Genomic DNA, 17,808 nt, shown 5'->3' with positions numbered 1-17,808 from the left:
TGAGAGTAGGGTGAGACAACACCATTCTTTAGTCTAAATAATACCCTACTTTATACTATATTATTGTCATTCGTTTAATATAAAGTCAGTCTTACATTGGCACTGCTTTAATGTTGCATTTACCCATAATCCATTGCTGTATTAGACTGCCAGTATAACTTTTGTAAAGTAATGAAGAGCAAATGTAAAGTTAATCAATACACAATGAAACAATATCTTTATCTATATCACATGTCAAAACTACTTTAATAAAACAAGATTTCCGTTTTTCATTTCTACTCATTCATCCAAAACAAGACAGCAATTCTACTTCTGCATGCACCGGGAGAATTGAGCTCATAGCGCAGATTTGGAGTTGATAGAATGGACATTGCTGTTCTTAGGAAATGTTGCACATGGTGGAAATAATGGAAATGAACATTTCTAACATTAACATTTAGTGTATGTTTAAAGTTGATACATTGAGGCATGGTAGAATTTCACTTTATATTACAGCAGTATCCGTTTTTAAAATTACGTGCCCCCCTTCCCATGGTGTATATAGAAAGAGACAATAAACACAAACGTAACATAGGACACAATATACAACACACAGGACTATGTACAATATAAACAGTGCCTACAATTAAATTAATGAATGAATTAAATAAGAGGTAAACGAGAACATAGTGTAAATATTCTTTCATTTGTGTCAACGTTATAAAAATCCTATTGTATTCAACAAATTAATTATGATACACCACAATGTGCCCTTTCTATCTATTCTAAATCTATGGCCTCGCGATTCCACGGCTGCGCAGTGCAGACAATATATATATATATTATATAATATACATACGAGGGGGAGGAGACTACATTGGGAGGGGGCGGGGCCGGGGGGAAGGGGGGCGGGGCGAAATATCCAGTTTTTTCAAATCCCAATGTTGACAGCTATGTAGGGGACACACACATTTTACACTGTACATTGGAATACTGACAAAGCCTTACTTGGTCATTTACTGTACAACTAGGTTAGGACATTTGTAGGGGCCAGTTTCGAATTGCAGTCTCACGTAGGTGTTTTTTGAGAGTGTTTTTGAAAGTGGGTAGTGATTCACATTCCTTTACAGCTTTGGGTAGGGCGTTCCACATTGATGTGGCATAATTGCGAAACGTATTTAGTCCCTTGTTTGAGCCGAATCTGGGTTTTACATGATTTGTGGAGCTCCCTCTGGTGTTGTGATCGTGGTATTCACTGACCTTTGGGAAGTATTTTGACATGTACATGGGTACCTTGGTCACGTAGTGTATCTTGTAGACCAGGCCCATTGCAAGTTGCTGTACTCTGTCGTCTACTCTAAGCCATCCTAGGTTGTCAAAGTGGGCAGGGGTGAGGTGGGTTCTAGGAGTCAGGTCAAGTAGTAGTCTGACTAGCTTGTTTTGAGATGTTTGTAATTTGTTTTTTAGTGCCTTTGAGGTGCTTTGGTACCATGAGGTGCAAGCATAGTCGTAGTACCCTTGAATGAGTGCTCCTGCTAGAGTCTTCAGGGTATTCTTGTTTACCAGAGAGGAGATCCGGTACAAGAATCTTGTTCGTTGGTTGACTTTTTTTATTACATTGGATGCCATTTTGTCACAGGAAAGATTAGCCTCTAGGATGGAACCCAGGTAGATAATTTCATCTTTCCTTGTGATAATATTGTCACCCACTGTAACCGAGAAGCCGTCGGTCTTGCTGAGTTTGTTATTTGAACCGAAGAGAATGGACTCTGTTTTGCCCATGTGTAATGATAGTTTGTTGTCGGCGAGCCATATGCAGATTTTGCCTAGTTCCGAGCTGAGGGCTTTTTCAACCTGTAACTTGTTCTTGTCAGAGACCAGCAGGGCTGAGTCGTCCGTGAAACCCTTATCATCCCACCAATGTATTGTGGTAGCCTACATAGACACTAGGCTACATCAAACGAACCCCGGCACCTACCTGCATTAAAGATCTAATCATGTTTTCAGTGTCTCGCCTCTTTGAAATGACCTTTTCAGTCGGTACTGTTTGTCCCAGTGGCCGATCAGTAGTTGTGCCCTTGAAGTCACGTGACAACAAGCAGCATGGCGGCGGACGCCGGTGGAGAAACGATGCGATATGCCGAATATACACCGAATTCAACCGTTAGAAGTGGAGCAGAAATAGACAGACGGCTGGTAAATATATGCATGATTTGCTTAACAATTTTGTTTTAAATCGTCAGAACAGCCAATTCCAGACAGTTGGCTAGCAAGCTAACGCTAGCTCATAAAATTAAAATGTACTTGCTTGGTTGCTAACCTGCATACCGGGTGAAGAGAGCATGGTCGACACTAATGGAGAGGTTAACATTCAATCCTGTTTTGATTTGCAATCGTGTAATGTGAAGTGAGTTCGCCTTAGTTAACGATAGCCACAACATGCTATTATGTAACGATAACCTAGCTACAGTTAGCTTGGTAGCCACCGATTACGGTAACGTTACCCAAATACTTGTGTATCTATCTAACGTAATCGATCCAAATTAATATGATATGCCAACACCATCCATGTCTCGTTTTGGTCAAAGGGTGGGACTTTGATCGCAGTGGGACTTGGTGTGGCAGCTGCAGGCTTTGCAGGTAAGATTAGAGGTCATACATGTACTGTCCTATTTGACAGACTTATAATTGGGGGGGGGGGCAATAAGTGCCACATACAAGTGCCATGCATCATCTCAGACAGCTGAACCCTAAATAATCTTGACATGCAGCCCAATACTGTGTTGATATAACTATAAACGTTACACTATAAAACTAACTGGATTGTTGATTTAACTTCATTCATAAGCCATTCACAGACACACTATGTACTCTAATAAACATAATGGCATTATGGAAGGAGTGTAAGACATAATGTATATCTATAATGACTATTATCATGGTAAATTGTGTTACTGCAGCAATACCATTAGTTACACATATTTGATACTATCAAATATTTTCTGACCACTCAAGAAATGAAATAAATTCCTCCAAAGGTAGAATTAAGACCTCAAGACCTTGAACACTTTAGAAAAGGGGGTGGTATCATTAACCTTTGATATCATGAGATTCCTGAAAAATCTGGCCATTTCAACAATTGGATGGCGAGTAATCTATTCTGAAAATGTCTCAGAAAATCCTGCTTATTGTCAATATACCGCCATACATCATTTAAATGACCACGGTCTCTTTTAAAGTTTCATAAGGCTGTGATTGTCCTAGAGGTCACAATATGTCAAATACAGTGAGGTCAAGTAAAAGAAAAAAAACATTAATAAAATGGCGTCACCACATGGAAAGGGCTACTATGGGGACTTGCATCATCACACAAGTTTCAAGTTTCTTTAATAGTTGTCATACAGAAGTACAGAATACTTTTATACAAAATGCTTCTTACTGTTGCGCTCCAGAGACTGTGCAAGACAAGATAAGTATGAAATAAAATAACATAGTAAAATTAGAAGTAAAAAATGAGGTCACAGTGTTCAGTTTAGACATATGTACAATGTTCGATGCAGAATAGACATAGTTATCATACAATATACAATACTGTGCAGTGTACTAATATACAATACTATATAGTGCAAGGCAGAAATGGAGAAATGGGACGAGGTGCAATTTAGGTACAATTCACAGTAGGTGTACAAGTTGTAGTGCAAATCCTTTATCAATAAATATAAAGTCTCAGCTTTACAGCCAATTTATGCCATCCCAAGACTGTTTAGGGACCAGCATAATGTAGAATTAGGCAAATAATACTAATAAAAGCAGTAATCTAATTGACTAAGGCCAAAACAACTAATCGACAAAGAGGAGGCAGATATGTAACAGAAAGCAGAGAAAGGCTGTTGGGTCATCAGGACTTGTGGCTTCAGGCTTGTTGTACTATTCGGGGATTGAAACATTTGTAGCATGATGTATTGTACCTGCAGTATTTTACTGTCCTCGCTAGTGCCAAAGTTTCCCTGGTAGCCAGGATTTGATATGTGTTTTTAATGGAGAAAGATGGTGTTGAGATGGCACCAAAGAATAGTGCTGACAGACGAGTTCCCAGAATTCTGACACCTTGTTAATATCTGTTTCATTCATAGGCCGCTATGCATTCCAGTTATGGAAACCTCTAGGACAACTCTTCTCTGATACTGTTAAGAAGATGCCCACATCAGTAAGTAAAGAATTGACCACACATACACATGATGATGCGCATGCATAAATTTAAGCAATAACTCACAACAGGCTTCGCATCGGGCTGAACTACGCCCCTTATCTGTGATATTATAACCATATGCCATGGCCTGAAGTGAGCTATTGCTTTTATAAAACCGTTACCAAGTAGGCTATGGCAATATGAAAGTAAGACGCACTTCAATTTAAATGTTTGTTATTATTATTATAAAAAAATGCAACATACAAACTAAACTGCTTAATATGTGTGTACTGCCTTGTTTCTCAAGGCGTTCTCATCATATTACAAAGGTGGCTTTGACCAAAAGATGACTAAACGTGAGGCCAGTCTCATCCTTGGCATCAGGTAATGGAATCTGATATATGTGTGCATATATTTGTAAAATATACAGTCTTTTGTAGTGCATATTTTATTCCCTGTGCATGGCTGTAATTTCATGCTGGGGCCACTGGATGGCAGTACAATCATATATGCGTGTGTGTGTCTGTGTGCACACTTGTGTCTCTGGCATTGCTCAGTTTGGAGGATGCTTTCTGTTTTAATATTTGTTAAAGGAGAGTGAGTGGCCCACTATCCCTATACTGTTGTTTATTTATTGAAACTGTAGGAATGAAAGGAAGACAGTAGAGGAGGTTCTAGGATTAAATTACTTAAATCTTACTAAATAAACAACAATGGTTTCTCAAACATTTTCAGTCATTGGAACCCCCCCCCCCCCCCCCACACACACACAGACACACACACACATACACATGTCTTTTTTTAGAGCTTTGAAAATGGCCAAATGTATTAAAGCGTTTCAAAACCATCCTTTTTTTCCTACTGGCCTTAACTTAATTAAACTTGAGGTTCCTCTTCTTAGGCTATGTCCACATGTACACCGATATTTCTAGAAACTTTAGAAGACTTCCAACTACCAAAATAAATCTGTCCACACCAATGGTGTTTTAGAAAATATTTCCGTCCACACAACAATGCAAAAATGCTCACATGAACCTGATGGCAAGCTGCAGGGATCTCTCCATGGACCTGATTGCAGAAAAAAATACTCAGTTTAAAAAAAAATATCCATATTCATGTGGACAGGAGCCCATGGTGTTAACGTTTTCCAAAAGCTCTGTTTCACCTGTCCACACATATACCGTGTCCACACATATACCGTGTCCACACATATACCGTGTCCAGTCCACACATATACCGTGTCCTGTCCACACACATACCGTGTCCTGTCCACACACATACCGTGTCCAGTCCACACATATACCGTGTCCACACATATACCGTGTCCACACATATACCGTGTCCAGTCCACACATATACCGTGTCCAGTCCACACATATACCGTGTCCACACATATACCGTGTCCACACATATACCGTGTCCACTAGGGGTGTAACGGTACGCGGATACGTACTGTACCGCGTCAATGTGGTCCTCCGGTACAGTACGGGCTGTGCACCGTACGATTGCAACGGTGCAGAACCTTTTTTTGCAGAACTTAAATCCCCCCGGCCCCACGTATTTATCAACAACACTGCGGTCTGCTTTGAGCATTATAAAACAAAAGGTGTTTAACCGACCGTTAAAGGTTTAGCCATAACGTTACCTTGGCTAAAGTTGGGGCTATTCATAATCCAGCAATAATGGCTGCAGACCTGCAAGCAAAGTACAGCAAGTTGGCAAAGGAGTATTCCAACGTAAATCACATTTTCACCAGTAAAGTTAGTCTTTTCATCTCTCGGTAGCTCATGCTAGCTAACCTAGCTCACGTTAGAGTCGTCACTGAACCACCTCGCGTACACAATTAATGACATGTTGCGGACAGCCATATCGGTGACAATGTTTAGCTTTTAGTGCCAAATGATAAGAGTCTGAGGCGGAGTCTCAAAAGAGAATGTTGAATATTTATTGTGCAAAAATCACAACAGATCCTCTGTGCTACTTCACGGGAGCCTTGTAGACTGAGTAGGGTATATCTGCAGAGCCACTGGGTAGCGAGTGTAATGTCCGTGTGTGGATCATTGGAGTAGGGTATATCTGCAGTGCTGCAGCCCCATATATAGATTTGTATTAGTATCATTAAGCAATCACCTGTTGTTGAATAAATACCATTACTTTCTAGTTATTACTAAAAAACAGTATATATAAAACAGTAGCTGTATATAAAAAAAAATAAGTATAATTTATATATTTAACATTTTATTTTTTTAAATGTATGCACTGGTATCACCCGTTATTTTCGCCGATCGTCAAACCCGATCTCACTCGCTGTCGCTGAGTTCTGTCTCAGACACCGGGTGGTGCGGCGTCTGCTCATCCCTCCAGCCCCTCCCGCACGCATGTAAACACGGGTCTAGTCTAGTGAGATGGGACACGGGAGGACGGCGTCTCCCTGAGCTAACTTTAGCTTAGCTACCGTTACAAAATGACCCAGTCAACTATTCACTTTTAGTTTAATACATGATGAGGCATTGTCTAACCGAACGGTATCTAGCCGGCCAGCTACCGATAGCTCCTGACATCAACAAACTCTCCAGCAAGTATAGTAGAGACGTGTATGATACCCGTTAGCTCGCGTTAGCGCAAGTTAGTTCACTGTTCAAAACGAAATGTCCCATTGAACTAAATAATTCACTGAGGCGTTGTATTAACGTTATATATCCGGCTAGCAGTAGCTACAGATAGCTCCTGATATCAATGTCTTATAACACTGATTCGATGCGTATTCGAGCTGAGGGCTTGCTGAGCACAATTGAGTAACGTTATACCAATAGGGTCCAGGTGCAGCGCCGGAGAATCCTGGCCGTAGCTCGAGGCTACTCGAGTATAGGTCCAGCTGCAGCTCCGGAGAATCCTGGCCGTATCTGGAGGCTACTAGAGTACACACAGACAGTGGAGCTTGTTGCGTGGTGGCGATGTCTCGCAGATGATACAAGTACAAGTCTAATTATATAATGTATATATTTTATTAAAAAAAATTATATAAAATAAATTTTAATTTCTTTTAATCAAAAACGATCGGTATCGGCCGATATGGCTCATGACGATCGGTGATCGGTATCGGTGGCAAAAAACGTGATCGGGGCATCCCTAGTCCATACCGTGTCCACACATATACGTGTACACACATATACCGTGTCCATACCGTGTCCACACATATACCGTGTCCACACCGTGTCCACACATATACCGTGTCCATACCGTGTCCACACATATACCGTGTCCACACCGTGTCCACACACATACCGTGTCCACACATATACCGTGTCCACACCGTGTCCCACCGCGTCCACACATATACCGTGTCCACACCGTGTCCCACCGTGTCCACACATATACCGTGCGGCAAAGGGAACCGCTCCCGCCTACCTCCGGTCAATGGTCTCTAACTACACACCCTCAAGACCCCTACGCTCTGCATCTTCTGGCCACCTCAGACCTACTCCTATCCGAGCTCCGGGAGGGTCATCAAAGAGAAGTCGCCTATTCTCAGTCCTTGCCCCATAACTACCCACCCCAGTTAGGACAGCCGAAACCCGTCCAATCTTTCGCCGTCGACTAAAGACGCACTTCTTCAACCATTATCTGAAATAATAAAAAAATAAAATAAAATAGAAATCTAACCCTAACTAACCTTACTGTCATGCACTTGTCCTAATAAACTAACCTACACTGTAACGCGTAACACTTTGATGAATATTGTTACTCAGCTGATAGAGTTGTACCCTTCCTTATGACTTGTCGTACAGAACTTGTAAGTCGCTTTGGATAAAAGCGTCAGCTAAATGTAAAATGTAAATACAGGAAAAACTGAGTTTATTAGGTCTCATAGTTGGATAACCGCAAATCGTATTAAAAGGAGGTGTGCCACGTAGGGCTGTCTTAAATACTTCAAAGCTCCGTTCGATGGGCACGGGATTCGAGTGGGAAAATAAAATTCGAATACATTTTTTTTTATTCCCCCCCCGCCCACCTGCAAAATCTTGCGCCTCCAATGCAACGAACGTCATATGCCTCATTAACTCTGCCTCTTTGTTAATTACAACAAGCAATGCAGTTTGTTATTTAAGATGAGGTTGGACTCTGCACTGACAGATTTGTGTTCATTATGCTGCTTTTATAAAGCCTCAAATGACTGCTTACAATATTTCATAAAAGCAATGTGTTTCGTTTGTCTAAGATTTAAAAAGGTTTAAACTTTACAGCACTAACAATTCCCTATAGTATTTTTTATAGTGTCCCGACCCATATAAAAACATGTCTTAAAGGGAAAACTCCAACATTTTGGGAAATTAGCTTATTTGCCATCTACCCTGGAGTTACCATTTATTATTGGCTATTGTAATAATTCTGCCTCATGAACATTGGCAAGCTTTCCATTTTTGCACAAAATGAGTTACCTTCTATCACTAACATTATTGTTAAGCATTTTTGGTTGAAATAAAATTATACGTAATTATTTTACGATTAATTCTGAATTGTTTCATGTTGAGCTATAGATTGTGGATGAATACACACAGAAAGGTACACCATGCCAATGTTCATGCTTTAAATCGAGACGATTTAGAAATGTGTCCATTGGAAATACATTGCAATTTCAAGCGAGGTGGACCGGCCGAAAACAACAATGACGTAACCACTACACGGCGTCTTTTCTTCTCCCTCCATCCCTTCTCCCAGCGCCCCACAGTACGAGAACCATTGCCATAAGTCTTATTTTCAACAACATTTATTTTCCTTTTTTAATACCATGATCAGGTTATTTCAAAATCACCACTGACGCATAAAGAAAATAGACAAAATAATAGACCAAATAAATCAGAAAACCGTTCACTCTCGGTAGAAAACTGGAACCTTTTGGAGGGCCAGAAATAATGTCATGATGGTCTGAATTTGGCCTGCAGGCCCTACTTTGGGCTGCCCTGATTGAGACCATTATGTGTTCCGTCTGTTCTTTCCAGCCCAGTCGGCAATAAGGCCAAGGTACGAGAGGCGCATCGGAGGATCATGATCCTAAACCACCCAGATAAAGGCGAGCTAAATATTTCCTTCCATGTGTACATGTTTAATCCTAAACCACCCAGATAAAGACGAACTAAAGACATCCTTCCATATTTTCATGTTTATTCCTAAACCACTCGGATAAAGGCAAGCTGAAATGTATTCCTTCAGAAGATACTTTTTGCGTAGGCTATTTATAGGGAAAAACCATCCTATTGCATCAGAGCAATGTGCGGGGAAACTTAACCGCAATGGCAGGATACATTTTATTACCGGTTTCAATCGGGATGTTTAGCACAATAAACAAAGAACAACTTTGTTTAGTTCAAAATGATGTAGGCCTATATACTTATTTATTCATTGTGAATAATATATAATGTGTGGCATTGCACCATATTGTATGGCAAAAAGACATCCCTTCCTCATCATGAGAGTACATGGAGTAATCGGCATTAAAAAAAAACTAAAGGATTGTAGTCTATTGATATAAAACATAATTTTCAAGTTTGCGATTTAAATCGGTGGCCTTTCTCACTCCCAAATATGAAACCAATAAAGGGGGAACCCAGCTTCCCAGTTTGCGCAATAACACCAGCATCCAAAACGAGTGCAAGTTCGCCTCTTGGGGATACGCGAGCCATAGCCAACAGAGCCTGGAAAAGGATTGTCAGGACGCCGAAATGTCACTTCTAGTCGGGAGGCTTTTTTCAACATACAGCACAATGAAAATAACTGCCTGAAGACCAGCAATTTGGAGAGGATATTGGACAACCTTCAGGAGCGTTAAACCAGGGCAGTAAACCAAAGAAACGGCCAGAGTTTTAATAACATTATCTAGCCAGTTGGTGAGCTACCTGGTATCTTACTGGGACATTCTGAACCTTGTGTTAAGGCATGTAACCAGCAGCACTCAGTGAGGCAGCCATGTAGCCAGCAGCACACAATAAATGAAAAACGTTTAATATTTCAACTTTGAAGACATTTTGGCCAGCAGCATAACATAATGGAAACCACCATTTCATTTATCATTGTGTTTTTAATTATTTGAGGTGCAGGTTTCTTTCAGGCATTTACAGAGTCTATCATGGAATATTCTAGATTTCAATAACCATTAGTCGATTTATCATCATTAGGGTGTTTAGTTCTCAAATAGCATAGGTGTGCACAGTGATGCAGTGATCAAATAAAAGGTTGGTTAAATTATAAACTAATGTATTAAATTAATGTTTTTTCAGAATAGTACTTTTTGCTTTGTTTCCTCAAACCTTATATTCGTGTAACTCGCATCAATCTCATACTACTAATTGTAAACTATAACTTCAATGGAGCAGTAATAACCGTGGGAATCACAATAATGTAGGATGACATCGGTGGTGAAATGCAGGAATAGCCTGAAGACCCAGACACACTGAAGAGGTAATTGATGTGCATCGTTTGCTACGCCTCATTTGATGCTTCTGTGGCGCACGGCAGGTATCGGATATGAAATGCCAACATTACAGGACTTGCAGTCCTTTGGGGAAAGGTGCTGCTATACTATAACAGAACGAAGTTCCAGTCCCTGAATAAATAACATACAAAGGTCAGTGATTACTGCAGCCTCAACCAGCCTTTTTTAAATTAACAGAATGATCGTGTACACCAGGGGTGGCCAACCCGCAGCTCGCAAGCCACATGTGGCTCTTTGTCCGTCAATGTGTGGCTCTTCCATCCATCCATAAAAAATAAAAAAATATATATTTTTCTTTTCTTTTAATTTTTTTTTTTTTTATGTCACTCATTCCATAAGAACGTAGAATACACATTTACAGATTTTTTTTTAATGGACCATTTGCATGTTCTTGGTATCTGAATCTAGGGACATCTATGGATCTCAGGGAATGTATTCCCAGTGTCAGAAATATTGTGTCTGTTACTAGGCTTGAGTAAATTGTAATGAACCAAAGAAGAATATCAATTCTATTTAAAAAATAAAATAATAATAATAATAAAATAATTTCACTGTGAATAACACCATGCTAAAATTGACCAGACCTGAAAAATCTAAGCAAATGAATAAAGGGAAGATGATTAAACAGAAGGTTTTGTAGATACAGTACTGAATTCTGCCATCTTTTTTATAATGTACATTTCTCCACCATTTTATCATATTGCAACACCGTTTTTTGCTAGACATTCACAGAAAGGTAGAGAAACTAACTGCGTTCTGTTTTATGGCAATAACATTCAGGTTTGTGGGAGAGAATCCCAAAAAATAAGAGAAATAAAAAAGTAAATCCAGAAGTCAGATGATTGACAAGGGCTGGTGTGAGCTGGGTAGGGTAGTTTTTCGAAATTCGAAAGCCCTGAGTCTCTTCCTTCAAAAGACTACACTCACTTTTGGCTGTGCCACTTCCTCCTGTCAATATGCGCCGGTTTCCGACTCAATACCCTGAGATTTCTATAATCTTATATTTCACTAATAACAGTTAAAATCATTGGTAAACAAACGTAATGCTGAAAATATACACTTTTACTGTATATCTCGGGCTTAAGAGGTTAACCCTGTGAGGCCCAAATTAAAAAGACATTAGCCACTTCAGAGGCCAGAGGGTGGGACATATAAACACATTTACTACTATCCAATAGCATTGTGAGGCTGAACAACAGGACCAATTGACTATACATGTGCTTAACATTTTTTTAAATAAACATTTACAGACTTCTTTTTTTAAATGGCTAAAAGTGATTTAGTAATTTTGCAACCGTGGGTCCTCTGTTCATGCTCAAAGTTCGGAGTAGGGTATCTCTATTGACGAGCTTTGTAGGCATTACATATTATACAAAGCTCTATAACAAACTGTTGCCAATTTTGAGGGTTAAGTTAAAACTCGTCCAAACAAATTATTGCAAGTTTGCATTGTGTTTTTGAAGGCATCAACGGAAAGCTCAGAGTCTCGATAAAGGCTTCTCTCCGAAGTCTCCTTTCAAATCCTCCAGTCGACAAATGCTCGGTGCTGCCACCACTGGTCCCAATAAGATCAGCACCTTGACCTGACAGGTTAACAGTGATAGTAATATGTTCTATTGGTGACCAGTGGTGGCAGCACCGAGCGTTTGTTGAGTTTCCCCAGAAAACCACAGAAGAAGACTGGAGGATTTTAAAGGAGACTTTGGAGAGAAAAGGGTAATTTTATACTGTGTTTGAGCAGCGGTTTGCGTTTTCACCCCACCGGCCTTTGTTGAGACTCTTTGGGCTTTCTGTTGATCCTTTCGAAAACACATGTGAACTTGCAATTATTAGTTAGGATAAGTTTTGATTTAACCCTCAGAATCTGTGGCGGTTCGTTATAGAGCTTTACATAACAGTACAAAGCTCATTAATAGAGCTAGGAGTGTCGAGGCAGATTAACACGCCACGTAACACTTTTGGTGCATGTTCTGCCATTCAAAATATGCGGTACGTGTCATACACTTCCAATGCATTACAAGTAGAAATTAAACTGGAATAGCGTGATGAAAACTGTGTGTGTGTTGCAAATGCAGGTGGATCTCCATACCTTGCCGCTAAGATCAACGAGGCCAAAGACCTTTTGGACAAGGAGTCGAGACGATGAGTCGGACCACAGAATTAATAAGATGGACAATTCAGAACAATGCCATCGTCCTCCAGTTTCCTCAGCCCCACGCCTGTACCTCGCCCTGCCCTCCCATCGCGATGAGGCCGTCTTAAGCTCAGCCGTAACCGTAGAATCCGGCAAAGAATTCGAAATCACAGGCGATCTGGGTCGCAGACAACAGCGGATTAGAACCGTGGGCCAGTGAGCTGTGGCATTGTGACATATTGTACGGCAGGACATGTCATGAGAATGCCATGTGTCCATAGCTTGTTGCCTAATGCTTTGCACTTAACAAGGACCAGTTCTATAGTTGAGTCAATGCTGCATTTGTAGTAGAGTTTTCAATGGGCCGGACATTCAAACCAAAGTCCGACCAAGACCTTTTTTATTTTTTATTGCTAATTTTGGAGTCAATTGTCAAGACTTTCTCTCCTTGTTAAAATGTAGCTATTTATGTTCACATGTAAAAATGCAGATTAGCCTACTGTAAATACACACCGACCAGCACATAGGCTTTTTCTGGGCACCGTCGGGTTCTGGCTGAAACTGAGAACTCTAATTTGTAGTTAATCTCATCATATGTAAAGTATAATGCCCTCCAACTTGGGTATAGAACCATAGAATAACCAATTCAAGTGTCTCAATGTTTATTTGGCATTCCCTGTTGATGCTGGTGGAGATGGCCATTATAAAGAGAGAGAGAGCAAGTATAGCTAATGTGTGTTGGTGCGTCTGATTATATGTGTTGAGTATGTATGCAAGTCAGCCTGTACAAAACATTGGTTATTTATCCAGTATTGCACAATAAAGCATCAAATGTACCTAGTGAAATAGTTGTAATCGCTTCTCCTTTATTCTGATATATTTATCTTCTCTCTCTCTGCTGATTGCGGGAACAACAGCACCACACTGGTCTGGCGACCTCGCTCTTGTCAAAGGAAATTACTTTGTGCCTTTATAGTATTCATTACACTTTCTTTTCTAAAATCTTTCTCTTCCTCTGAGGGTTTGATGGTTTTCGCAGTTTTTGGTGCAACTTGGACTTGCCATATTTCCTGCAATCCTCAAAACAAGTTAAATTGTTCTCACTGAAAGTCGTGAATCAATAGTCTGGAGAGGGTAACTGGGGTCGGGACACGGTCATAAGCTTGGCATCTGGACCGGATGCTAAATTTGGTATTTCTTTTCCCACTGTTAACTAATCGGAGATTGTATTTCAGACCAATAGATGTATTTTGCAGTCATTTTATACTATACAAAAAGTGTTTCATAGTGAATCCCTTTTTTGGCTTTACACTATGCTAGAACAAAGTCGGTGATGGTCAATCTCCATAATTCAAAAGTCGAAGTAATGGGAAGTAAAGTACCTTAAAAAAAAAATATATATATATATATTTCATCATAAAAATCTCTAAATCTTAGGGTGGCTGGGTGGCGCAGCGGACATTGCGCTCGTCACCAACGCAAGAGACCGAGTTCGACTCCGGCTGTCGGCGTTGCCTCCGGCTTGCGCCACCCGTCATACTAACTCAATTGGCAGAGTTAGCGGGTGGAAGTTGATGGGTGGTAATCTGGACGTTGTGGACAGCGACTCCTACAGGTCGGTTGGGGACGCCTGCACAGCAGAGACAGGAAATGGCGGGGGTAGTGTGAGCCTCCCACACATTACACCTCGCCAATGAGTCTGCTGGCCGGTGAAAAGATGTGACAGGCTGCCTCCACATGTATCAGAGGGGACACGTGATGCAAGGCTTCTATCCTCCCTACAACAGGCCAGTGGGGGGCATATGCGAGCAACGTTCAGGGGAGGGGAGAATTGGCACAGCGGAATTGGGGTGGGAGAAAAAGTGGATAAAAAAAAAACTCTAAATCTTCTGTCCTGATCCTCTGCCAAGACCTGCCTGCAATGTTGATAGCATAGCTTCCATCTTGCTGTATTCTGCTGCAGTGTAAAATCCACGAGGCATTCTGCACCCACAATGAGAGACAAACGTCACCATTACCTCTTCTGCACATACACAGACACCAAGCAAGCCAGGTGTAGGAAAATGCATGCACCTCATCCCCCGGTTCTGAAGTTCCACTCTGAAGCCACTAGATGGAAGTATGACCCTTTGACTGTTTGGAGGACTGACTGACTGCTCACAGAGGAGGCTTTTGACAATGTGTTGACAATGCTGCAGTCTATGACATCCTTTTCATTTTAAATACAAAATAATATCCTTGGATGCTAAATTACTTCAGTGCATACAGGTTATCTCCAGGAACCAGCTGTGAGGTAGGACACTGATGAACAGCTTTGCCTTTCAGAAATCTTGACCCATATGCAGTATACCACCAACTATTTGTATATCTTATATATAGTCGACCATAATAATGCCTGATAATTACAGGTGCCTGTAGAGACAAACACCAGGACGGGGCTTCATACAACTCCACTGTACTAAAACTCCATGTTGATGGAACTGAGATCATCCTAGTGTGAAGAGGCATTGAAAAAAGCAGCCCGGGTGGGATATATCTTTTTCACAGCAGCCATTTTGATGTGTCATAGGTGAAATTAATAACTAGACAGCAGGTATATCCCCAAAACAGCCCAAATCCTCTTGACCTCCATGCCGTAATCTGGTCAAACATTGGCCAACCAACTGTCTTTATACAACATTGAAATGTGATCACTAGATGCCATGCCACACATGTGATTTAGCAAGAATCATGTGAACAGCCTACGAGGGGCGAAATATGTTTTGTGGTGAATGTAAATGGTGGTCATATAGTTTGTCCTACAATGCTAGGATATCTCAAAGTAACAACACATCAAATATCACGATTTGGAGGAGTAGTTAACATTTTTGTGAGAATAGCACCACCATGAGGCTAAATGACTCCAAACATCAAGTGCCTCTTTGCTATTAGAGAAACATTTGAATTGGTGTAAAATCCAATATGGCGCACTTCATCTTTATGGCAAACTAGTTGTCCATGAGGAGATGCACCTGTGGTTGTATTTCTCATGACAGTATGACCAACCAATCAGGAGATACGCTTGTTTGAAAACTGAACATTTGATCTGATGAGGAAAGGTCACAGGGTCACCAAAATCAATATGGTTCTTCCTCTACTGGGTGTGAATGTTCACAGCAGATTTGAAAAAGTTCTTTTTAGGTACGTGCCCGGAAGAACCCTTAGGGCTCGCGTCCACCTGCCTCATATTTATGACCGCACGCGTCTTTTTTCAATGTATCCCAATGGGGAGAGAGCGTATGCGGCCGCATGCGCCGCCTATAGTAAGTGCGCTGCAGTCGGCTTCTTTTTTCAGCTTTTTTGTGCGGCCAAAAGTTGAAACTTTCTTAACTTTTCAGAGCGATGCGCTGAGCTCATTTTCAGACAACCAATCACAGCCATTCATATCTACCACTCTGTTTGTAACCTGACACCGGAGCTGCCTGCCTGTCTTGGCTGTCTCCCACAGTAGACGGGCCATTGAGATTCGCGACAAAACACAAATACACTAATAATAATAACTACACGAATACACTACTAAAAAGCTAATAAAAAGCAAAGGGCGAACTGTGGTGTCAGGCAATAACTATATATATAATTCATATACAATAAAGTTATTAAAATATGCTATAATATGTGAAAAACCGCGGCATGAAAAACCGATAAAAGGATGGCTGTAGATTTCTTTCTGTCATCTACACGATGCGCTTCATGCCAGCGCTGCCGGCGCACTATCAGTGTTTTTGTGAGCCAGGTGGACGCGGGCCCTTAGGTCCCAGCCTTTGGAGCAGCCTGCTGGAGGATCTATACTACAGGGTTTTTCAATCTGTATACATGTTTTAAAGAAAACTGAAGAGACACCTTTTTAGCATTGCTTTTACCTAGGGTTTCTTTGCATTGCTTCTTTATATTTTTATTATTATTATTTGTATTAGTTTGTTTCTTGCCTTTCTTTTTAATAATTTTAATTATTTTCTTTGAAGCACACTGCGTTGCACTTACTCTATGAAATGTGCTATACAAATAAAGTTTGATTGATTAAAGCTATTGGAGTCATGGACACAAAATGATCCGCCACGCCACACTTTTGCAGGGATAAAACTGGGATAACTTGTACTTATAACTTAGTACTGTGCATAATTTCTCAGTTTACCCTGCTATGACACATCAAAATGGCCGCTATGACAAAGGTCTATTGAACACAAGATTCGTCCCGCCAATGCCTTGGGAACGAGGAAGAAGACGGAGAGACTTGGCGGACGCAGGTAGACCATGGCATGTAGCCTAATCCTGTCCTACACAGAGAAAGGACAGTGGTCGATACAGAACATTCTAGTGACGCATGCATGCTCACTATGGCTACTGGCCCCTCGAATAACCAATTAGTGAGTAGACCAATTGACCTGAGCCCTCATTTATTAACACTTCTTAGAAAGTGTTCTATTTTCATACGTAAGCACAGAATTTTGAATGTGTGCACGCACAGAAATATTGGGATTTACACCGGTCCTACGCTCCTCCGTGTTGATAAATACCTCTTTGTTCTACCGTCAATGCTCGTGCATGATTATCCATATATGGTCATGAAACACCCCCCATGGGATGTGAAATAATGGACTGACCCTAGTGGAACTCTGAGAAACTTCACGGGAGATTGTTCACTGAGGCGCTGTCGAACCAAGAAGACACAACCGGTGTTATGGGATAAATAAAAGGCTGACTTGTACACGTGATGTCAGATATCAACGGCTCCGCTCCCTAAGACCATTGCTGCAATTCTGCCTGGACAGCTCAAAATACTAATAAAGACCGTTCGTTGACCACTGTTTGGCGTTGGTGGTGTGTCATTATAACCGTGCTGTAATATGAATGCCTTTATTAGTTGTGTTCGATTGGCTATAATATGATTTTTAGAGGCATCTATTTTGTTGTCGGTATTAGCCTAATACCGACAACAAAATAGATGCCTCTAAAAATCATATACTATTAGGTAGCCTA

The 17,808-nt window shown here is 40.8% G+C and overlaps 1 protein-coding gene across 1 annotated transcript; it reads left to right on the top strand.

The window, feature by feature from the left end:
• Positions 1 to 2,036: 2,036 nt before the first annotated feature.
• dnajc15 (DnaJ (Hsp40) homolog, subfamily C, member 15) lies at positions 2,037 to 13,638 on the top strand. Its single transcript, XM_084309975.1, has 6 exons — positions 2,037 to 2,175; positions 2,568 to 2,619; positions 4,113 to 4,186; positions 4,476 to 4,552; positions 9,169 to 9,239; positions 12,734 to 13,638. Exons 1-6 carry the CDS (start codon positions 2,083 to 2,085, stop codon positions 12,802 to 12,804), a joined length of 438 nt encoding a protein of 145 aa, XP_084166101.1. The 5' UTR covers positions 2,037 to 2,082; the 3' UTR covers positions 12,805 to 13,638.
• Positions 13,639 to 17,808: the final 4,170 nt, after the last annotated feature.

This window comes from Notolepis coatsorum (assembly GCF_963971535.1).
Source record: "Notolepis coatsorum genome assembly, chromosome: 3".
NCBI lineage: Eukaryota > Metazoa > Chordata > Actinopteri > Aulopiformes > Paralepididae > Notolepis > Notolepis coatsorum.
Note: the sequence above shows the minus strand (reverse complement) of the source record. Positions and strands in the feature narration are given on the sequence as shown.